At 36.1% G+C, this 21645-nt stretch overlaps 1 protein-coding gene across 4 annotated transcripts in view; it reads right to left on the bottom strand.

The window, feature by feature from the left end:
- The window catches only part of SIPA1L2 (signal induced proliferation associated 1 like 2), a 100110-nt gene that overhangs the window by 59665 nt on the left and 18800 nt on the right, over nucleotides 1-21645 (bottom strand). For 3 of the 4 annotated variants that reach the window (XM_066315721.1, XM_066315723.1, XM_066315724.1), the window contains exons 2-4: nucleotides 11107-12794; nucleotides 4865-4998; nucleotides 3257-3445 (exon numbers count right to left, since the gene is read on the bottom strand). In XM_066315721.1, the coding sequence (XP_066171818.1) occupies nucleotides 3257-3445; nucleotides 4865-4998; nucleotides 11107-12571 (1788 nt within the window). In that variant the 5' untranslated portion in view covers nucleotides 12572-12794. Of the gene's footprint in view, nucleotides 1-3256; nucleotides 3446-4864; nucleotides 4999-11106; nucleotides 12812-21645 lie in introns of all 4 variants that reach the window. The other variant, XM_066315722.1, reaches the window with a different exon arrangement.

Raw genomic sequence — 21645 nt, 5'->3', positions numbered from 1 at the left:
TCTTTTGCCTTCCTCATAAAGTCATGCACTGTAAAAAGCTATTTGCCATTTTAAAAAATATACTTAAAACAAGAAATTAGATTGCAGTCAAACAGCTTTGTTAAACAGATTCTCAGAAATGGAACATTAAAGAGATAAATCCCATCTATTCAAAAATAATGTACAAAAACTGTAGAACATTAGGTTTAAAGAGAGATCATTACTTCTTGAGCAGACTGTTTTCTTCTCAGCTTTTATGCACACTTTAGCTGACAAAGAGGAAACCTCCATGATGAATTAGTCCTAATATTCTTCACTGACACCTTCTAGAGCTTCACAAACTGACAGAGACCATCAGTCACACCCAAGTAGTGGGCACACAAGCAATATGAACACTACTGAATTTTGAACAAAGTCAATACTATAAAAAAACCCACTATTACTAAACAAGCTGCAAGCTCATTTGCAGTAATCTGAGCCTCCTGCTCCTGTACTAGAACCCTTCACAACTATGAAATTGGAAGACTTGAGTAAAATAACTCTTAGCCAAGATCACAGTGGCTGTGCAGAAGCAGAGATCAAGGCATAGTTAAAATGTCAGTGCCTAAAAGAGAAATAACTCAACGAGCTTTGGCAGGATCTTCTTATGTCATGCATTTAACCGGCATGAAGAACCATCACAATATTTAAAACTGTTAAAGTCTGCCAGTTTTGAAATGGTACCACATGCTTATTCAAGCATTTTTAAGTAAATTATTTCAGACGTGGTTCCAATTTCATTATTTCCAATTCAGAAATTTTACACATATTTTACACTGAGAACAATTTAATAACATGACATCACAAAAAAGCTTCTAAACCCATTTAGCTGCTTGGGTATGTAATATCTATTGAAGGTGCATAGCACCTTCCTGACTCAAAATTATTTTGTTCTTGTCAGAATCACTCACTACCGAGTCTTGTCAAATTTTTGCTCTTATATTTATCATATAACAACAACTTGTTGACTTACATCATGGGAAGATTTTACATTCTTTTATTGTCAAGGAGCATCAAGAGATTAAGCACACAAATAGCCACTAAATATCACAGCAACCAATCTTAATTTCTTTGGCCTTTTTTGAACTTCATCCTATGGCTTAGAGAGAAGTGAGCATCCCTAGGACAATGTGTGGGAAACCAAAAAAGCATATAGAATAAACAACCATTAGCAGAAATTAGGAAGGGAAACTAGGGGAAGTTGGAGAAAGCTTAAAAACACAACAGTGGCAGATAAAATGTTGACTTTTCTTGCAAATTTACAGATGAATTTAATGATGAGCATCATATGGCAGAATAAATTGGGAAGAGGAAATTTCCTTATGTATTCAAATTAGGTTAACATCCCATTTACATCTAGTTTCTATTGTCATTTTTAGAGACAAAATTTAGCCACATGTTTCCTCCATAATCTGTATTAGATTTCACAGGAAAATTATCAAACAGGTAGAGAATGAAATCAAAACATCAAAGTAGTCTTCAGTTGGCTATGGAACAATGTAAACATTTAATACCCCGTTAGACAAAATTCATATCATGCTGGTGACAGTACTAATCTTCTAGATCATAATTCATATTTTTAAATTAATGGTATTTCCACAAGTTATCACCTTCAATTGCCAAGCATAACTCTTTGTATATTTACTTGATTAATTAACTGAAAGCATTAAGTACCTAAGAGGATTAAAACCAAAAATGGATCTCATGCCAGTTCTTTGCACAGCTTTCTGTCTATGTTCAAGTAATTACCTTGTAATAAGGGGTACATAAGATATATTAATATAACATTTTGTCAGGTTACAGCCCATTTAATAATAGTACTGAATTTCAGAACTGATCACACAAAATAAAAGGAAGAGCTTTATACTGCTGTTTCTAATAATAAGGAGATGATGATTAAAGAATCACTTTGGTCAGTTTAATGAACAATCTCCATTTCCATTTTTTGAGAAATACTGTTAGTGAGTTTGGGAAATATTCAGATCAGATCAAACACAGTCATAATCAATACTGCCTTGAACATACTGCCCCTCTGAGAGTGAATATTACTTATATATTAACCTAAACTCACTCTTAAACTCAAACAGCAGAGAGCAAGAGCCCATAAGGAACTCTTGGATTCAGAATTCAGTGCCTCAGATTTCCCTGTACTCTTTTACCAAAAAACTGACTAACAAAATTTAACAAATTTAACATCACCCTCAAACACCAATGTGAACAAAAGCACTAAAACTAACATAGAAAAGATAGCTTAATGATCCATGAAAAAAAAAAAAGCGCCAATTCTACTCCTCTGCATGTGCTCTGTTTCAAGCAATTGTTACAGGCACAAGGAAAGAGGCGTCTACCAGACGCCTAACATCACTGATGTTAGATGTAATTGCTACATTCAAAACTGAGTTAGGAATAAAAAATTAACTACAGCACCATCATAATCAGCTGGTTCAGTCCTGGGATTGGACTTCAACTGATAGATACTGACTTTCACCTAGAAAGTAAAATCTTCACTTAAAATGAACATTTTTTAAAAAAAAGCATGATTTAAAAACCATCACAAGTGTGTCCTTCACAAAATATTCAGAAACCATAAATTTAACTCCTAGCTTTGAATGAAGCAGCTTGACTCTTACTGAACCTAATAAACCTCCCCATTTTCACTCAAAATTTAAGCTATTTGAGTATTTTATTGCCATGCAGTTGATTCATTAGTCTCAATCACAACTTCAGTTCTATGAATACATAAGTAATCTATTCAAGTAAGAATACAGCAAGCATATAATAAAATGGTACTGTAAGAAATAAACATAAATTTTAGATGCAGAGACTTAAGACACAACATGCTTTTGCCTCCTTACCCGCAGACAATACTAATAAAGTGGTAGATGTATTTTTATTTGCATTCAACATTTGTACACATTAAAGTACAAATACAAGTTGTGAAAATCCCCTCTCAGTGATATTAAAACTTAATAATCTTTCTCTCACTCAGCCATTGAAAGGCAATCTTCATAGACCAATATTTACTTCCTTCAGTTGAAATGTATTTTAAGAAGAATTTGCTCAGAAAAGCAAACCTCATTTTGTCAGTGAAAACAGACAAGTTTCTCTAAAACCAAGAAACTGAATGGTTTGCATTACAGATCCATGTTAATCAGCACTGTCTGCAAAACATTTAATTACTTTTTTCTTCTGTTTATCTAAGGAACAGTCTTTAAAAAGAAGACCATGTGCTACATACCCCTTGTTCATCTAGTTTAAGCAGCTGCTCAGGTACTTTGGGTGAGTTGGAAGCCTGTCTCAGGCACTGGATGCTCAGCTCTGGTATTACATACTCCAGCACCTCTTTGAGAGGGAGACCTCTTGCTGTGCCATGACGAGCAGTGGATGGTATAGCATCTTCTAAAATTGCTCCTCTAAGTGTAGTAAGCTGCAGTGAAGGTAAAACACAAAAAACATTTTTAGCTCTATTTTTTTTAAAAAAACTGTCTAAATGTCCAAATGTCTAAAAACATTTTTATCTCTAAACCCTAGTGATAAAAACTTCAGGTTTTAGCATAAGCATGGAAAAAAGACATGGAAAGAAAAACAGCATCATTTTAGGGTTTTTTTTTAACCAGTAAAAAAATTGCCAAGTAACTTTTAAAAAGCAGACAAGTTTTCACTGTCTAAGTGACAAATACATTTTTTTGCTTAAAGAAATTCAAGAAGTATGTCAACAATTTATTACAATTACTAAGAATATTCCTTTTCTGGGGGAGGGGAAAGTACTAAAGACACCAGTAAACTAAAAATAGTTAATTTTGCCATACTAACATAGCAAACACAGTAGTCAAATGTGAGGCTGGACACGTGAGATAGGCTATAGCCAATTACAATTTTATTTAACCTATTCACCTATTACTTAATCCATGTTGCTTTATCTTCATTGGATTTGACAAAAAGAGAGTAATTTCTCAGAACTGGGTCACCTGGATGACCTCTCCACACATACATGGACATACATACATGGACACCCCTTTTTTGACTGAGGAAAACCCAGACTGAAAACAAAAATTATATCTGTATCTGTTTTTACATCTGTTTGCAAAAGCACAAGAGCTTAGTGATAACAGGAGGTCTAGCTAACACTTCTCTATATCCTAAGGATTCTGAAAATTTACAGTTGTTTGCTGCAATAATAACATTGTATGTTTTCATGTAAATCTAAGGTAGCTGCTGTGATAAAGAAATTATTTAGCAAGAAATATTAAATTGCTTGAAACAGAAGTTATGAGACTTCATACACAATAACCACAATAAAAATCTTCTTTCAAATAAGACTATTATTTTATGAATATGTTAATACTACTTCTGCAAATAATCTGTATAGAAGTACATATAAACATGTCACAAAAAAGCTTCTAAGAAAGTATTTTGAAAAAAAATGAAAAAAACGCAAAAATGCCATTATATTTCATTCATATATTTTATTATATACTTTTCATATTTTACAGCTCCCTTTATTCCTGTAGTTCTTAATCTTTCATTTCTATAATGAGAAACATAACATCAAGCAGCCTGATCCACGCTTACCTTTAACTGTGTTAACATCTGTTCCCTTGCTTGCACCTTGCAGTTCTCTTCAGCCAACTTACCTCCTTTCGGGTGGTCACCCAAAAAGACAAAAATTACAGGAAAGGAAAGCTTTCTTCAGGAGCAACTACATTTACCAATGGTACAGGAAACATCCTTTCCCGTTAAGAGATTTACTTTCAAAGTTAACAACGTACCCCCAGACAAACAGCTAGCATCCTAAGCTGTAAGTCGACTCTTCCATTGCTTTGCAGAATTACAGAATGAACATTACCTCACTTGTCCTGAAAACTATACGGTAGTTGAACTGAGATCCTTCTTTCTCTTTAGCATCTTCAACCTTTTCCCTCCGGATGCTCACTGCTACAGGTCCAAGATTTTCATCTATTCCAAAGTAGTTCTGATGCTCTTTTGCACAGGAATGAATGAAGAGATAAGAGTAAAGCATGAATCTCCTAGAGAAATTTCATCAAATCTCAGAAAAAAATTTCTGCAGCAAGAAAGAAAGATTTTTTTTTAATTGAACTATGAGGTCTGTGAATATACCAGCTGGTGATCTTCTGAACTGTACAATAAATACATAAATCACAAATGCTAATTTTGATGAGCAAAATGGTCACTTATATCAAATAAATTACTGCAACTGTTGCTACTATGATTTTTTTTTTCACTTTTTTACTACGAAATAAATCTTTTTGCTTTCATAGGAAACCAGTTTGGTGAAACTGTATCTACATATAATCTTGAATAAAAGCTAAGAGTCTTCAAACAAATTCTTATTTACAACTTTACATTCAAAGCAGCAACTCAGTCTCAACAAGGGAAAACTACGTCTGGTAATTCTTCAGTGTTTGATGAATAGTTAAATTCATCCTTGAGGCAACTAGTCCAGTCTGGGAGAGTAAAGCACTATCAGATGAAGAGAAAGATCACATTAGAGACCATTTAAAGATACTAGACACACTCAAATCAATGTGACCAGACAAGACCTGTGTTGAAGTTCCTCCTCACCACCTTTGAAAGGTCACAGTGAGTGGTTACAGTCACCTTTAAAAAAGGGCAAGAGGGTCTAGGAAGCCATAGAACAATCACGATAAATCTTAGTTCCCAGGGAGATTAGGGAAACAAATTCTCATGGAAGACATTTCCAGGCACATGAAGAACAAAGAGATTCTTGGAAACAGCCGGCATAGATTTAAAAAACGCAAATCATGCATGACCAATCCAGTTGTTTTCTGCAGTGATGTGACTGGCTTTCTGGATGAGGAAGGAGCAATGAATGTCACCCACTTTTACTTCAGCAACGCTTTTCACACAGTCTCCTATAGTATATCTGTGTAGCTAAACTGAAAAGACATGGTTTGGACATGCAAATTACAAGGTGGATAGAAACCAGCTGGACAGCTGACCTTGAAGGACTGTGATCAGTAATACAAATTACAATTAGTGGCCAGTTACTAAAATGTTTATCAGAATTTCATAGTGGAGGTGTTATTGCTTAATAGGGTTTTACATTATCTAAATGATGGAATGGAGTGCATCTTCAACAAGTTGTTGCCCATGACCAAGCTCTAAAAGAATAGGTCATGTATTGGAGGTCAGGACTGCAGATGGGTGCAACAGATGAAGGGGAATAACTGGCAGGCTTTTAACAAATCAGGAATATGTGCACAGGGCAGACATTGAATTGTATAATCCTTACAATTTTAACAAAAGCAAGCAAGGGCAAAGCCACACAAGTACAGTCCTACAGCTGTTTCACCTCCCACTCTCCCTGGAGGCAGCTACTGCTGAGCTGAGCTGCATGTGAAGCAACTCCTAAACCACTTGAAGCCTCAACCTGACACTTTAAAACAAACTCTCATTTGGACAATCCAAGAAAACTGACTGAAAGAGCCACGACAGACACAGACCTGCATATAAAACAAAGCAAGCCCATACAACAAGGTAGGAATGTACTGCCTCAGGAGCCTCTCTGTGGAAATGGACTGGGGACCTTGTGAGCACAGGCTGCCCAGCAGCCAGCAGAACCCTCCAACAGAGATGGAAGGCAACCACACTCCAGGAAAGAGCATTGCAGCAGCTCAGGAGAACATCATGCCTTTCAGTTTGGAACTTCTGAGGCCACATAAGAAGCAGTGTCTGGTTTTGGACAGAGTGAGACAAGGCCAGCAGACAACTATGAAGACAATTGGAGGGCTGGAGAATGCAACAGATGAGGAAAGGCTAAAAGAAATGGGCTTGTGCAGCTGGAGAAGAGTAGATTAACGGGAGAAGTAACTGCTGGATTCCACAAACTGATGCAAGGTTGCAGAGAAAGGAGAAGCAGACTCTTCTCAAAGGGACAAAGTGAAAGAACAAGATGCAACCACCACAACATGCAGCCTCTGATTGGGGGGAATCCAACACAAACAGCTTTCCAAGATAGATTGTGAAATCTCCATCCTTAGATACTGTACAAAAGCCAAAGGGACAGCTAAAGGGAAACAGGTTTTGAGCAACCTATTCAGAATCTACATTTAAGGGAACTTTAAAGAGTGAATTACACTGGATGGCCTGCAGAAATGTCTTCCAATACAATTTATGCTATAATCCCATATTTCAAAAAAAAAATTAATTGACTAATTTCTCCTTAAAAAACGTCTGGATTAAAAAAAAATTGCTAGCATTTTTGGGCGAATTTGATACATTTTTAAAGTAATGTATTTATAGAAATGTGTAAAGAAGATTTCTGCAAAATGTCTTCCACTAAGAAGCTATCCATACTCTCAGAATTAATACAAAAGAATGAAGTCATCTCTACATAAAAGACAGTCTTATTTCTCAAATCAAGTTTAAATTAGGTTTCCAGTAGTCTTTCAAAATCTATCTATGAAGTCTGTAGGTGGTTCCAATCCACCTCCCAGTGGAAGGAAAATGAGCATCGGCACACTACAACTTTTTTTGAAAGGAACACCTGGAATCAGATGCACAGGAGTCAAATTATCTGCTCATGCTCTCCAACTACATTCCTTTCCCAGTCTGAGAATTCTACCTGCATGGATAAATAATGTACCTCATGGACTTCCCAGTGTTAAATTAAAACTTTGAGTCTAAGTGGGCAATTTTATCAAATGGAACAGGACTTCACAGAGAAGACAGAGAGAGGGGAGAGAAAGAGAGAAAAGTTCAGAGGTCTAACACTTCCAGTAATATAAAACATCCCCATAGCTGCATATACAGGCTTTGACACATGGCAAACTCCTCCGTTAGAAGTCTAGAGCTTTCCATTTTGATGTAAATCTAGAAAAGGGTATTACACAGTAACTAGATTTCTTGGCTGCAGTATTACTGAGCAGAAAAATACAAGTGAGTGCAGATACCTACTAACTTCTTGTACAATGTGAAAGACACAAACCCAAACACACTATATACATTAAAAATAAAATACATAAACCAGTTTCAGAGAAGAAAAGTAATGAAGCTGAAGTAAATTAAATAGTATAGCTACTGATATTCTGGGATTTGGGGAAAATATTTTTAATTCAAGGCATCTTCCTTTTTTTTTTTTTTTAATTTCAGAAAGTACAAACGCATTGAGCTCATTTAAATGTGTTTATGTTGGTTTAAAAGAACCAGCTGGGGAGAAAAGAAGAAAAGTGCTATTAAATAAGTGTTATTTTCTAACTGAGATCTAGAGAGATGCTAAAATATTTGTAAGTTTTTACTTTTTCATTTTGAGGAATAGTTGTCAATTTTTCTTTTAACACAAAAGTCTTAACTGTAAAAACCTGAGTTAACACCAATAGCTTGCTAAGCTTGTACATTTCTTTTAGGACTTTTTTTCAATCCCATATCAGCAGATAGAGACAGTAACATCAAATGGTTGCAAGCATTCCTCAAATAAAAGGCATGGTAATAAGTAACAAATCTAAAGGAATTCTGAGGATAATTGCACAAGGGGAAATGGACAAATCAATAATCAAAAAATGAGATAAAATAATATATTCTAGCTTTTACAATTCTCAACTGAAAACTGAGAAGATATATTCAATAAACATATTTTATATCGGTTGCATTAGATTTATTTTAACAATAGTTACAAAGCTTATAAATAAAACCACAACTCATTTCAGAAAACACTGAATCCCAAATCTCTTATTTCTTGAAAGGGAATGGAATAATTAGTGCTACACATGCCAGGGTGTTTCTTCCATGCATCTTAAAACAGAAATAAAATGGTATGCTGACAAGTGCCAATTATAAAACTGTGAACAAAATCAAATGTTCAAAAAGCTATTTCTTTTTCATATATATTTTCTTAAAGGCAACAGAAATCAGTGATAGTATGTACAAGTAACTACTCTTCATGAAGTTTTTATTTCATCCTTCCACAATGCTTTTGGTAAAAATAAACTCCACAACTAAATCAAAAAATCAGCTAGGAGAGCTCACTGTCATAGAAGAATATCACATAGTGCCAGTATGAACAAAAATGGCAATTTTTATTTTCAATATGGAAGTTCAGGCCAGCAGTACAACATCTTGTTGCCCAATGCAAAGTGTCTGGATTATTTCCTCTGTCCACAGTAAGTTTTGCTTAAGTTAGAACTGCATTCAATTGGAATTAATGTGGTGATTCCTTATGTGCATGACCCCTTAAGACAGTAGATATTAAAAATTAAGATTTTAGTTTCATCAGCTTGTTTGCCCTGACTTGCTGCATCATAAAAGCCATTCAATACATTCAATAGAGATTTCTCTCATGTAGCTTCTGTTACAGCTCTATAAAAAGATAATGCACAACAGACCATGGCTTACATACCATTGTAAAGGTGAGAAAGTAACAATTTATTACTGGATATGAAATGAATCACACCATATTTACTTTGAAAGAACTCTATCTAGAGAACATTTAATAACAATTCAAGTTTCCTAGTGTTATACTAAGTGGGATAAAACTCTGAGGAACTCTGATACTATTTCAGAACAGAAGTCAATAAAAACTAATTACATTCACATCAATTTTCCAGAAAGGTCATTAGATTTGTTTATAATATAGTATTTAAAGTGGCTTTGAGTATGCATCTGCATTTTCTTTTTATAATTTCTCTGACAAGATTTTTCTTCACACAAGTGTTCCACACTTTAGCACTTATAACCCATCCAAGACAAAAGCACTTTACAAACAAGTCCTCTTTCGTCTGGCGTAATTCTTGTCCCCCTTTCTCCTGTCCATCTTGTCACCACCTTTGTCTACTGACAGTCCTCCTTTCATTTTTTGAATGCCAATCTTTTCTTCTTTCTGCCCCTCAAAAAACATGCCAGCCTTTTGTTAAAAGTTTCCATTTATTCTCTTGTACTCTGGCTCTCTAAACACCTTCAATGTAATTTACAACCTGTCTAGCTTAAAATCCATTTTGAACCTGTGGATTTACTGCCCATCTTAGCTATGGGTCGTTTTCTTCCTCTTTCATTACAGATCCAGATTTTTCTCTTCCTTGCCTTTTAAATAGTTTTTTGACAGCTAATATGTTCTCAGTGTCTATTGTATTGTGACAGCACTGTACTGGATTCTCTCTTGAGTCCCTTTTAAAGGGTTACAAGAGGAAAAAGTAACAGTACTGTGCTTATTTCCTGATGTTCAAACATAGTTAGAAAGCACAGGAAGTATGATTTCAAGAAGAACAAGAAAAATTGGGCTGTAATAGTTTTTTAAGAACAGAAGCAGACTTCTCTTTTAATAGGAGCATGAAGGTCTAGCTGTAATTCGTAATATAGATAGGACAGAGACAGGTATTTGACAGGGATTTCATCCACATTGCACAAGCCAGTACTGAATGCAGACCATCAAAGTTGATCACAAAGTGGAAATAGCTTATCTGAATAAAGATTAAAAACAACATAATTACTCTGCTGACAAGAGTATCCTGGCATGTTTGCAGACTGAACACATCCTAAAAGAAAGGGGTATAAGGCTAGGAGAAAGGCATAAGACATCCTTCCTTAAGCTAAAAAACTAAATAAATAACATCAGAAGCTCTCTATTTAAGGAATATTGTGCATGTGCATATATTATGAAAGGCCTCAAGACACACTTGAAGACAGTTGAACTTAGAAGAGAGTTAGAATTAGAAGCTTCAATAATAAAACTTTGTCTTTTGGAGTCACGTTTTAGGAAATAATTATTTCCACTCTGAGTATCAGTATTTCCAATGCACTTACTAGATACAAAAGACACCTTTTCTTCCTGCTGATCAAGAAAGTTTGGGTTGGAGAAGTTAGCTTACACGCTATTTTATATGACCTTTCATTAAACCACATAATGAACTCACAGGTATTGCATAACCATAGAGAACCCATCACCTTGCCCTGAGAGAGCAAAAATAACAGGCTTAATTTCAAGAAAGAGTTTCAGGATTCTCTGGAATACCTAGGTCTCTCTATAGAGAAGAAGAAAAATAAAAAACAATAGTTACTAAACAACTTAAATCTAATGCATGGATACCTCAGAACAGCTGCATGAGAAAAATTTACCTTTTCCATAGAAGAACTTGCGGTAATAATATGCTCCAAGATCAATGTGTTCTATGATGTAACGCTTCACTTTCTCTCTGTGAATGGACTGGTTTTCTCTTGGCACTTCCAGTACTGAAACACCAGCATTTGTGCAATGGGAACTCAGAGAGGACTCAAAAGAACAACTTTCACCTGAAGAAAAAGATGCTGAATTTGCCCTAGAAAGTGCAATCCGTCTATCTCCTTCCCCACCAGTTTCATTCCTGAAGTAAGGGCAACTCAATACTAAATCATTGCTTTTCCCATCGCCCTCATCAGCATCTAAATTCTCTTTTGAATTGAGGTCCTCTTTGCTTCCCAAAGGAGATTCACAGTTTCCAGTCTGGCCGGCTGGCATCTGAGTCTGTGATGCAGCTGAAGCCCCAGTGGTGATATTTTTTCTTTTTCCTACATTTACTCTGGTAGCCATTGCTTCATTTATGTTAAACAAAACGCTCTGAACATCATAATGTGCAAAACATTTCTGACAGTTCCAAGAACGAACATTTCTGTCAAGTCTATCATCCAGGTCTGATGAAAACTTAAAAGTTTCGTGCTCACTTTTAACTGTTCGCAATTTTCTGAAGAGAGATGTTTCTACTGCTTCTGATTTAAGTCTCCTCTTGAAAGATTTCTCCCTGTCTCGACCAATAAGTAGAGCACTATCCATATAATCCAACCCAGAAATCCTGACAAATTCTCCCCTGGAAATCTGTGCAGCAGCATGTAGACTCGGAGAAACCGTAGGATCACAGTGGAAAAACTCAGGCAATCCAAAAGGAGCAAGGGTTTTATGTTCAAAATTTTCCACTCTGTACCCTCTCAGCATTGCAAAAAAATTTTCTCCAGACAAGCCTTGTCTATCAATTGAAGAAGTACTGCCATATTCTCTGTGAAGAGCTGCTCCAGTATTTGGGTTGACAGCATTTTGGTCTAACACATCTTCAGCATCAATATCACTTATCGTCACGTCACTGTTGCTTCTTTGCCTTATGGGATGAAGTCCCCTTTGAGGTGAATGAACAAAAAGATCTCCAATTGAATATTTTCCCTCTGTAAATTCCAGTTCTAGCTCTTCTTGCTGTTCATCACTTTGGTCGTTTTGTCCATTTGGAAGTACTGAGCCAACACCTTCATAACTGGCTGGAGGTCTGTTTTCCCAAGCAGCTTTACTCAGTTCCTTAGAGCAATCCTTTTTAGGAGGCCATTCAGATACCCTTGCTCGAACACCCATTTTAGGCACGGCTGGTGTACCATTTGTTTGATTATTTTCAGCTTTGCTAGAGGCATTTGAAGAAACAGGAGGACCCATGCTACCATTCAAGGCTTTAAGTTTTCTAGCGAAATAATCGTCCGATTGCATGCTTCTTGAAGACTCTCTGAACTTGGAGGAAGTTCTGCTAACCTTGTGCTTATCTTCTTGCAAAGACCTTTGATCACTCATGTCCAGTCAGTGGGAGGAGAACCACTACCGTTGCATAAATTTACTGTTACATTTGTTATTACATCGTCTTTTATGGGCCAATAAACTGCGATATAAAAATACTGTTACAGTCTTCCCACAGGTGCAGGTAGGAACCTCAGTGTACCATTTTTGTAAAATTTCTGTCAGGAGAGCAATCTCAAAACATTTCCTTCAGATGCATTCAGTTCAGTATTAATCCAGACTCCAAATTTCTTAAATCTGTTCATAAGCAGAAAAAAGGAGAAGTGTTAAAATGTTTATGTTCAATACTAGTAAATTCCCACTGTTGCTTGGATATATGTAACACCCCATGAAACTGGATGGACCTAAAGTGACTTGCTTTGTATCATTCTCTATCCTTGGGCCCCTTAAAACCCAGCAAATGTAATAATTCGAGTTTTTCATGTGATTCCACAGGATGTGACCAGCTTGAACCTGCATCTCTCATTGGCTCCCCAGTACATGCATAAGCAGAATAGCCACAGAGAATTCTCTCTACATTCCCTGCAATGCTGACAGAAACTTAGATGCCTCCTCTCCATCTAATCACTGGGGTTTGTTTACATAACACCTAAGACACTTGTTTCCAAGCTTTCTTGAAAAATGGGTAATGGACACAGGAGAGTTGGGGCAAGACTAGTAGAAAACTAGTAAGTAAAATATATTGAGTAGACAAGACCTTTTACAGAGAGATGTGTTTTGCCCCATTTAAAATAACATTTTAAAGATAAGTAATTGTGCCACTATGATTAATTCAGTGAATTAATGTATTTTGTTTCCTTCCCCTTCTCTCTTCCCGAAGGGAGATTTACTCACATTCCTTTCTCTGGAGTGCAAGCTATCATTTAGCTGTGTAAAACAGCCATAGTTGTTTCTGTTGTATTATATTCCTCTGGTTGGAAACCCAGACTGTTAACTCAGTTATTGTGATAAAGAACCTATCTGTTTTCTTTTGTAAAAAAGAAAGTTAGTAGCTCTATTGATAAGCCTCAGTTGATTATAAAATAGGAACTGCTAGGATATAAAAATACTCCTCAATAGTCTTAAGAATGACCATGACTCATGCTACGAGGATTCATTTGCAACCAGAGGCCATCCATTAATCCACTGCATAAAAGCAGATTAAAACAAAAGACGAGACAGAATGCTGTGTACTTCTTCAGATTTTATTCCTTGAACAAAAATGCCAACATAATGATCTTTTAAGATGCTGCAAAAAAAGACAATATGCATTTACCAGAAACTAAAAAGAAGTCAGGTCAAATTAGCTTGGAATATGAATTCTCCCTTGATTTCAATGAAGAGTTGAGGTAGTAAGAGGAGTTCAGAAGACGAGTGTTTTTTCTCCTACATTTATTGTGATAAAAATCCCTTGGAGGACAGGGAGGAAGGATGAGATAAGGGCCAAGGGAATAATATAAATTAAAATGTGACACCTTATTTTATTCTGCTTGTCAGAAATCAACAGAAATTGTGTTTGATACAGCGAACTTTAGAAGACCTCTGCAGTAATGAGGTAACAAACACAAGTTAGATTTCAGCACTCTCATAATGGCTATGGTTTCTAGGTGACTGGTAGTAGAAATTGCTGACAATTTCACTAACAATCTATCTCTGTAGCTTACTTTCACTCCATACAAATTCCTCGATGGCCAAACAAGACAATTAAATGGGTTCCTTAGAGAAGTCCAAAAGATTATTTAAACAACTGACATATTCAGAGAAATAGCACTTGAAAAGTGGCAAGTAGGATTTTTAAACACTGACTTATGAAAATACCACATAAAAAAGAAAAATATTTATCACAGAATCATAGAACGGTTTGGGTTGCAAGAGAACTTAAAGATCATCTAGCTCCAACTCCCCTGGCACAGACAGAAACACCTTCCACTAGACCAGATTGCTCAGAGCCACACCCAACCTGGCCTTAAACACTTCCAGGGATGGGACATCCACAGCTTCCCTGGACAACCTGTTCCAGTGCCTCACCACCTTCATAATGAAGAATTTCTTCCTAATATTGGATCTCTTTCAGTTTAAGACAGTTAATCCTCATCCAGTCACCACAGGCCCTGTAGAAAGTCCCTTTCTAGCTGTCTTGAAGGCCACTTTTAGGTACTAGAAGGCCAGAATTAGCTTTCCTTGGAGCCATCTCTTCTCCAGGCAGAACAATCCCAACTCTCTCACCCTTTCCTCATAGGAGATGTTCTACTCCCCTGGTCATGTCCATGGCCTCCTCTGGACTCACTCCAGCATGCTCATGTCCTTCCTGTGCTGGGACCCCAGAGCTGCATGCAGCCCTGCAGCTGGGGTCCCACCAGAGGGACAAAATCTCCCCCCTGGTCCTGCTGCCCACGCTGCTTTGCAGGCAGTCCAGGACACGTTTGGCTTTCTGAGCTGCGAGTGCTCACGGATGAGTCACATCCAGCTTTTCCTTCACCAGTAACCCAAAGACTTCCTTGCAGGACTGCTCTCACATATGTCAATATGCTCAGTATTTTTGGAGCACAAGTAATACTGCAAAGTTGAAATAGAAGAAAGTTCTTTGAGAATTAACATGAACAACTGACAGCTTTTTAATAATCTCTTAGACTATTCTTCATAGAAACATAGAGGTGGAAAAAATCTTTGCTAAATAAAAACTCTGAAGCAAAACTAAACTATTCCACAATCATCTTTTCTGTTCCTGCCAGAATATAGAAGAGTGAGAACACAGTAAGTTTAATTTTACACACTGGGAAAGATATTTAACTTCTTACTAAAGGTTAATTCAATTTTCTTTGAAATTATGGTGAATTACATCTTCTAGCCTTCCTGCCCTTTCCTACATAAAAATAATTCACAGAAGTTATTGGTTTATGAACTTTTAAATAAAAATTAATCTCTTAAAAATAGGGGAAAAAATTCAAGGTAAGAAAAGGCTATCTTGCAAAAATTCCATTTTTTTTCTTCTCTTGTGTTAGCCCTTTTTTTATCATAAGCATTTCTGCAAAAGCAGTGAATTGGACCAGAAACATAATGAAGTTTGAAATGAAACTGGAGATGAGTGGTGGTGTGGGAGGCAGAAGGAAAGAGCAATAGATGGACACTTCCTCCCCATTTACTCTCAATCCGAATCCATAATGTGATTTACTGTTTGGGCTCACAAACATTTGCATTTGTGGAAGGCAGCAGAGAGGCTGAAGACCACAGGAAAGCAAGACTTTTTTTCCCTGGTGTTGGTGGTAGTTTAAATACTTGATGAAGTATAGCCTAAGTATTTTAACAGAGGCACACTGAAAAAACAGTACTTAATAGAGAATTGTCCTGGGTTGTAGTATAGGATGTATTCTATCACCATCTTCATGAACTAATGAATCCAATTGTTGGAGCAGTGCTCTTCCCAGGCCCCCCTCCCTCTGGGGTGCCTTCTGTTAAGGGCCCATCAATGCCTTGCCCGTGATTCATAGATAACTCTCTCTGGGGCTCTCTCTCTTTAATGGGCCATCAAGGACCCACTGCATGACTCATCATCCCATTGTGAGATGCTCTGCCCAGTGGGGGGAGCCAAGCATTCTCACCTGGATATAAGCTGGGATTTGGGACAGTACAGGCAGCCCTCGCCCACTGGATTCCCAGAGGACCAGGGCTACCAGATCTTTCTACAGGATCACTGCTTCAGGAAGACCACCTCACCTAGACTGCTTCCATCACCCTGCTCAGGTTGTATTCTGACTCTGTCAGTGATCTTCTTGTATTATTGCATTTATTTTATTTTATCTTTTCCCTCCTTTTCTTCTTATTAAATTGTATTTCTGACTTGGAGCCTCTCACTTGTTTTACTTTCAAACCACATCAAGAATTCATTTCTTTACAATGCAAAGCTGGTATGACAGAAGATAAAAGAAATGCCAGTTTGGAAATGCAGATCGATATTTTATTGGAAATAGTAATGGTTGAAGAAAAGATGCAAAATATTTAAGATATACTGTTATTTTCTTTCCCTAATCTGAAATTGGCCTAATTGAAAAAAATCTGCCTGTTTTTAACATGGCTGACCCTTTCTGTAAATTCCTGTAACTCAGTACAACAACACGCTCTGGCTGAAAGTTGACTTTTGGTGATGGATAGCACTACAGTCGCATGTGATCTGTTGTTAAGGATTTTCTTCTCCACAGTAAGAATTTACACACTCACAAACATTGCAGTGATGTTGATAACTATTTATTGTAAACTGATTACGTTGTTGTTGTTGTTGAATTTAATAAAATATCACTTCCACAAAGAACAATATCAATATGATCATGAGTACTCTTCTCTTCAGACCTGTACAGCTCTTTTGGTAAAGTTCTTCACTTCCCTCTCTTTTCATCTCACCCTAGCACTGAAGAATGGAATCAGTGACAGATAAGGTCAAAAAAGAAAAGCTGGATGCCTACCCTGCTGTTGTGCTCCTGCCAACCCTTGCCACTAAGACTGCTGGATGTTATGCAAATAACTTAAGTTCCTTCCACACAGCTACAAAGACTTCCTTCTGAGCTCAATACAGCAGCTGGTTTGTTAGCTACAGTTACAGTTCTTTAACATGGAATGATTCCAAGTTTCCTGGGGACCTGGATACGTGCCCACAAATGTTCCTGTGCCAGTAGCAGCGCAATGAATAAGAACTGTGCTATTGGACTATCCTGTCAAAAGGAGGTTGTTTGGTAACGCTGCCTCATGTCAGCCTTGATAGATGGAAATGAATTATTTAAGAAGTCTTCCTGTGATCATTTTGTTGATCAAGACTTTGGAAATTTGCCCCTATTATTATGTAATGCTATCATCCTAAAAAAGAATGCATAATTTGGATGAAAGCATTAATCTCTACTATTTATCAAGATGACAATTCTATACACCATGACTCTCAAGCTCCACTAATCTTAAAAAAATGGGAAGTGCAATTTGATAAAACAGGAGTATAGGCAGTAATAACATGCCAAAAGCTGAAGATCCAACATTTAATTTGCATTCAATTGGTTCTACACAGCATTTTTCTGTGTCTCCCTCCAGTTAGTTTCCAGTTTTCAAAGAAACACATAGTGGGTTAGTAGTGTTATGTATTTGGCCAGTACAGCAGAGCAGCAGCTACACAACGGCCACTTCATGGGAATCTAAAGTTTGCAAGAAAATTTCTGCACATGCTTTCAAGTGCAATGAAAAAGAGGAGTGCAAGGGACAAATTAACATGGTTTCTGAGCTGCTTGTGTTTTTACAAGTTCTAGAAGAGATAACTCACTGAACAAATCTGTCACAAGATCTGTCATGAAGATCTGTCGCAAAACTATGATCGTCACTATAAAAAAAAAATCAGTATTTTTTCTTGAAAAATGACAAAATAGTAGAAAAAAGTTTTTTAATTGAAGCTGAAACTTCTTCGGGTTTTTTTAAAAACATTAGCAAGTGTTCTTAGATTTACACATTTTAATATATCTGTTAACAGCATCTATTTCTTAATGATTCTTTAAATATTCTTAATAGTTCCTAAAAGAACTACACAATTTTCAGAAGCAAAGCGGCAGCTATGTCAGGTTTTCATGCAATGCTATTTGTGTGCTCAAGTAAGAGAATTCTGATCACACTAAACTCTGATATCATATCACATGACAGTTGATTGTGATGTCACACAGGAGAATTATTACTGCAGATAGCAGTATGAAAAAGAAAAATTAGTTCTTCATGGTTTTGCCTTTTTTTATGCAAATGTCTTTAGAAAACGATGATATTTAAGCATAATTGTCTTTAAATAGAATATTTCTTTCAAAGTTTTCCATAGGGCTCAGTGAATATTAAAGAATAACACTAAACTATAATTGAGCCACTTATTCAGATTGCAGCTGTGGAAAATGGAATGGAAATAATACAACGAACAAATTATGAGCAGAGCTCATGAAAAAAATGGTTCAAATTATTTTACATCAAATTTACAACTAAAGCTGTAACTACTACAGTATAAATGGTTATTTCAGATATGTATATTTTAGATACTTGATTAATATGCAGACATAAAAAAGACGGAGAAGTAGGATGGGAAGATCCTCATTTGACAAATGGAAATACAGATGAGATTCTCTTAAGTGAATATTTGTTGCACACTTCCTTAGCTGTGCTGCATTTCTTTACATTTATGGCTGCTGTGAATGAAATTTCAGAGTAGAAACTGAAAAAAACCCTTTGTTGAAATAACATACTTACAGAAATGTATTCACAAACAATCAAGGGGAGTGGGAGGGAGGGATGGATCTACAGCTAAGAATGACAACAGCCTACATGATTCTCAGCATTGCTATAAGACCATCACTTCTCGTAGAAAAACAGTGGAATTGCACTAGTTTTGGACTGCTACAAGATTTTAGGTAAAAAAGAAATAAAAATTAAAAACCATGCTCTGTTCTTCAAACATAGTTCCCTTCTCCAACAAAGAAAATGGCAGATGAACGTAAATATTGATAAAGAGATGCAGCAGAACTTTGCATTCCACATCGGCTTGGTGCTGCTCAGTGAAAGATATTTCACTTTTAAGGGTGAGATCTCTCTAACCATAAATGTTCTCCTTCATCAACAGGCTGAGAAAAATCTCATTACCATCTACAGAAATAATTGTGTAAGATGTAATAGCAAACAGACCCTTTAAAATGCTAGACTTGTTTATCCTATGGTCAGGATCCCTCCACCTGCCATCTTGGCATTTCCAGAGAAAATATTTTAACAAATCTCACCTTCCAACTGCTAAATACAAAACTCAACACTATGCATCAGTTTGGTCATTTTTAAATATACTGCATCCATTCAGTAAAAAACCCAAAAAAGACCATTATAAAAGATACACTTTCCTCGATATAAGTCATTATACCAAAGAATATCTATCACAAAGTTTCAGCAGCTTCCCGTTAGCTTATCTTCTACTACTTTTCCTGAATATGTGGTCTTACACATTTTATCTCAATTCATGCTTTGTTTAGTTAAAAAACATTATTTAAGCTTTTCATCAAGCAACCTAGGTTCTCTCTCAGTGAACATCAGTGTTTCATACAGAGCTATTACTGACCGTAGCCTTACCATCATTAATTTTAAACCTTATGTTAGAAATCACCTGTTAATGAAAAATATGCTCAGATAAATTTGTGACTGTTTCAGCATTGCATTTTTTAGAATATTTATACCAATATTCTATTGTTCCATTAATGCAAGATTTGACAGAGATGCATTAAGGCTAATTTGATTTCCAGAACCAACTGGATATCCTCCTATTCTTACAGCCCTTACGCAGAGCTCAGCTACAGAACTGGAAATGAAGCTGCACCTTACTCAGACTGAACCATGTAAAGTGGCAGAGTTTAAACAATAGCAATACTGCCACTGACAAAAACAAAACAAAAACACTGAGAATATTTCATTTATGTTCTTCCAATTCAGTTATTTTAAAATGAATTACGAAACTTAAAATACAGTAAAGCCGACAACATAAAATAATTAAGTAAAAGGAAACTTTGTAACAGGTAGTCTTAGACCAAAGAATTGTTGCAGGAAAGGATTGAAAAGATATAAAAATATCTTATTTTACATATATATATATACATACATTTATAAAAATTAATCACCTATTATTCTAGGGGGAGGGGACATTCAATCAAACTCCTGATAGATTATTAGCTGATGCAAATTTTTTACAGTCTTTTATAGCTGAAAATAAAAATTTAAAACTGACCTGTCAGTCAAATTCTGGTATCAGTGAAAATCTAAAAAAAAAATCCCACATATTCCAAACCCTCTTTTTTCCTTTCATTCTTTTCATTCAACAACCTAGATGTCAAAGGGCAGGAATAACAAATAAGAACCCAGCTCACTGTGTATTAAATAATCTGGTTTCTACAGGGAGACTAAAAAGACACCCAAAGTGTAATTTACATCTAATCATCCAGTTTGACATACTAAGACATTTCCCTACTTTAAAGAATTTAGAGATACTTATGCTTGTTCCTCCAGCCTTTCACAGTATTTCCTAATAAACGGAGTTATCCTTAAAATACTAGTAAAGTGGAATTTTAATTCTAGTTTTACCTTTGAAAATGAAGAGTCTTCAACATGCAATGATACAGGTATGTCATAAACAAGATTCAGACAAAAAATAGCAGTCAGGAGATAAATACAAATAAATTTTGCACAATACTTTATATATTCAGTGTAGTTCAAGATGTTAGAATGAAGGGAGCAAAAATCTGTTTGCATGACATGTACTTTTCCTCAGCCAGTAGAACCAATTCAATAAGGGAGTTCACATTAGACAAAGCATGAATTATTCTGAAAGGGTAAAGATGACTCATTTTCAGTTATAATAGAGAAACACTGCATTGAAGCAAGTTCCACTCAAAAAACAACAAAAAATAAAGTGGTCTTCTCAAGCAAGCTGGACAACATCTGAAACCTCAGTAGAAACAGTAGTCTCCAGGCTGAGAAATTGTCAAAAGTCAAATTGTCAAAAAGTTGTTGAATTGCCCCTTCCTGCATGAATGTATCTATTCTCATTTAAACTGCATAATCCACAAGGAAGGGACTATTCCTTTGCCCACTGCATGGGATGCCAAACACTGTGATAACCCACTTGGTAAACAACAAGTGGACCAAGTCACTGTCAGAGGCAAAGCTTAGGAAGATAAAGACAGGACTCATGCAGCCCATTCACATTATTCAAAGACAAAGAAAAAGAAAACCAACTATATCTGCATCCAAATAACAACACCAAAAGAGAAATACAGCACCTGTAAATCAACTAGCACCAGAGAATACAGAAAGGAGCATACTCAGATGATATGTTGAGAAAGGAACATATACGTGCTCCATTTCAAAACAAACTTTTTATCTTCAAGTTGTCAATAAATATTAACAGTTGTTAATAAACATTAAAATAACATTAAGTACAACAAATGCTGTCTTTTATGCAGTTCTTATAAAATACTGCCAGAAACAAAAACGCAGCGATTTAGAAGAGCAGTGCTTATTTTAAAACAAAGAAAAGAACATATTCTACCTTTTCC

The sequence above is a fragment of the Sylvia atricapilla genome, chromosome 3 (assembly GCF_009819655.1).
Source record: "Sylvia atricapilla isolate bSylAtr1 chromosome 3, bSylAtr1.pri, whole genome shotgun sequence".
In the NCBI taxonomy this organism is placed as follows: domain Eukaryota; kingdom Metazoa; phylum Chordata; class Aves; order Passeriformes; family Sylviidae; genus Sylvia; species Sylvia atricapilla.
The sequence above is the reverse complement of the archived record's forward strand: the minus strand, read 5'-3'. Positions and strand labels throughout refer to the sequence as shown.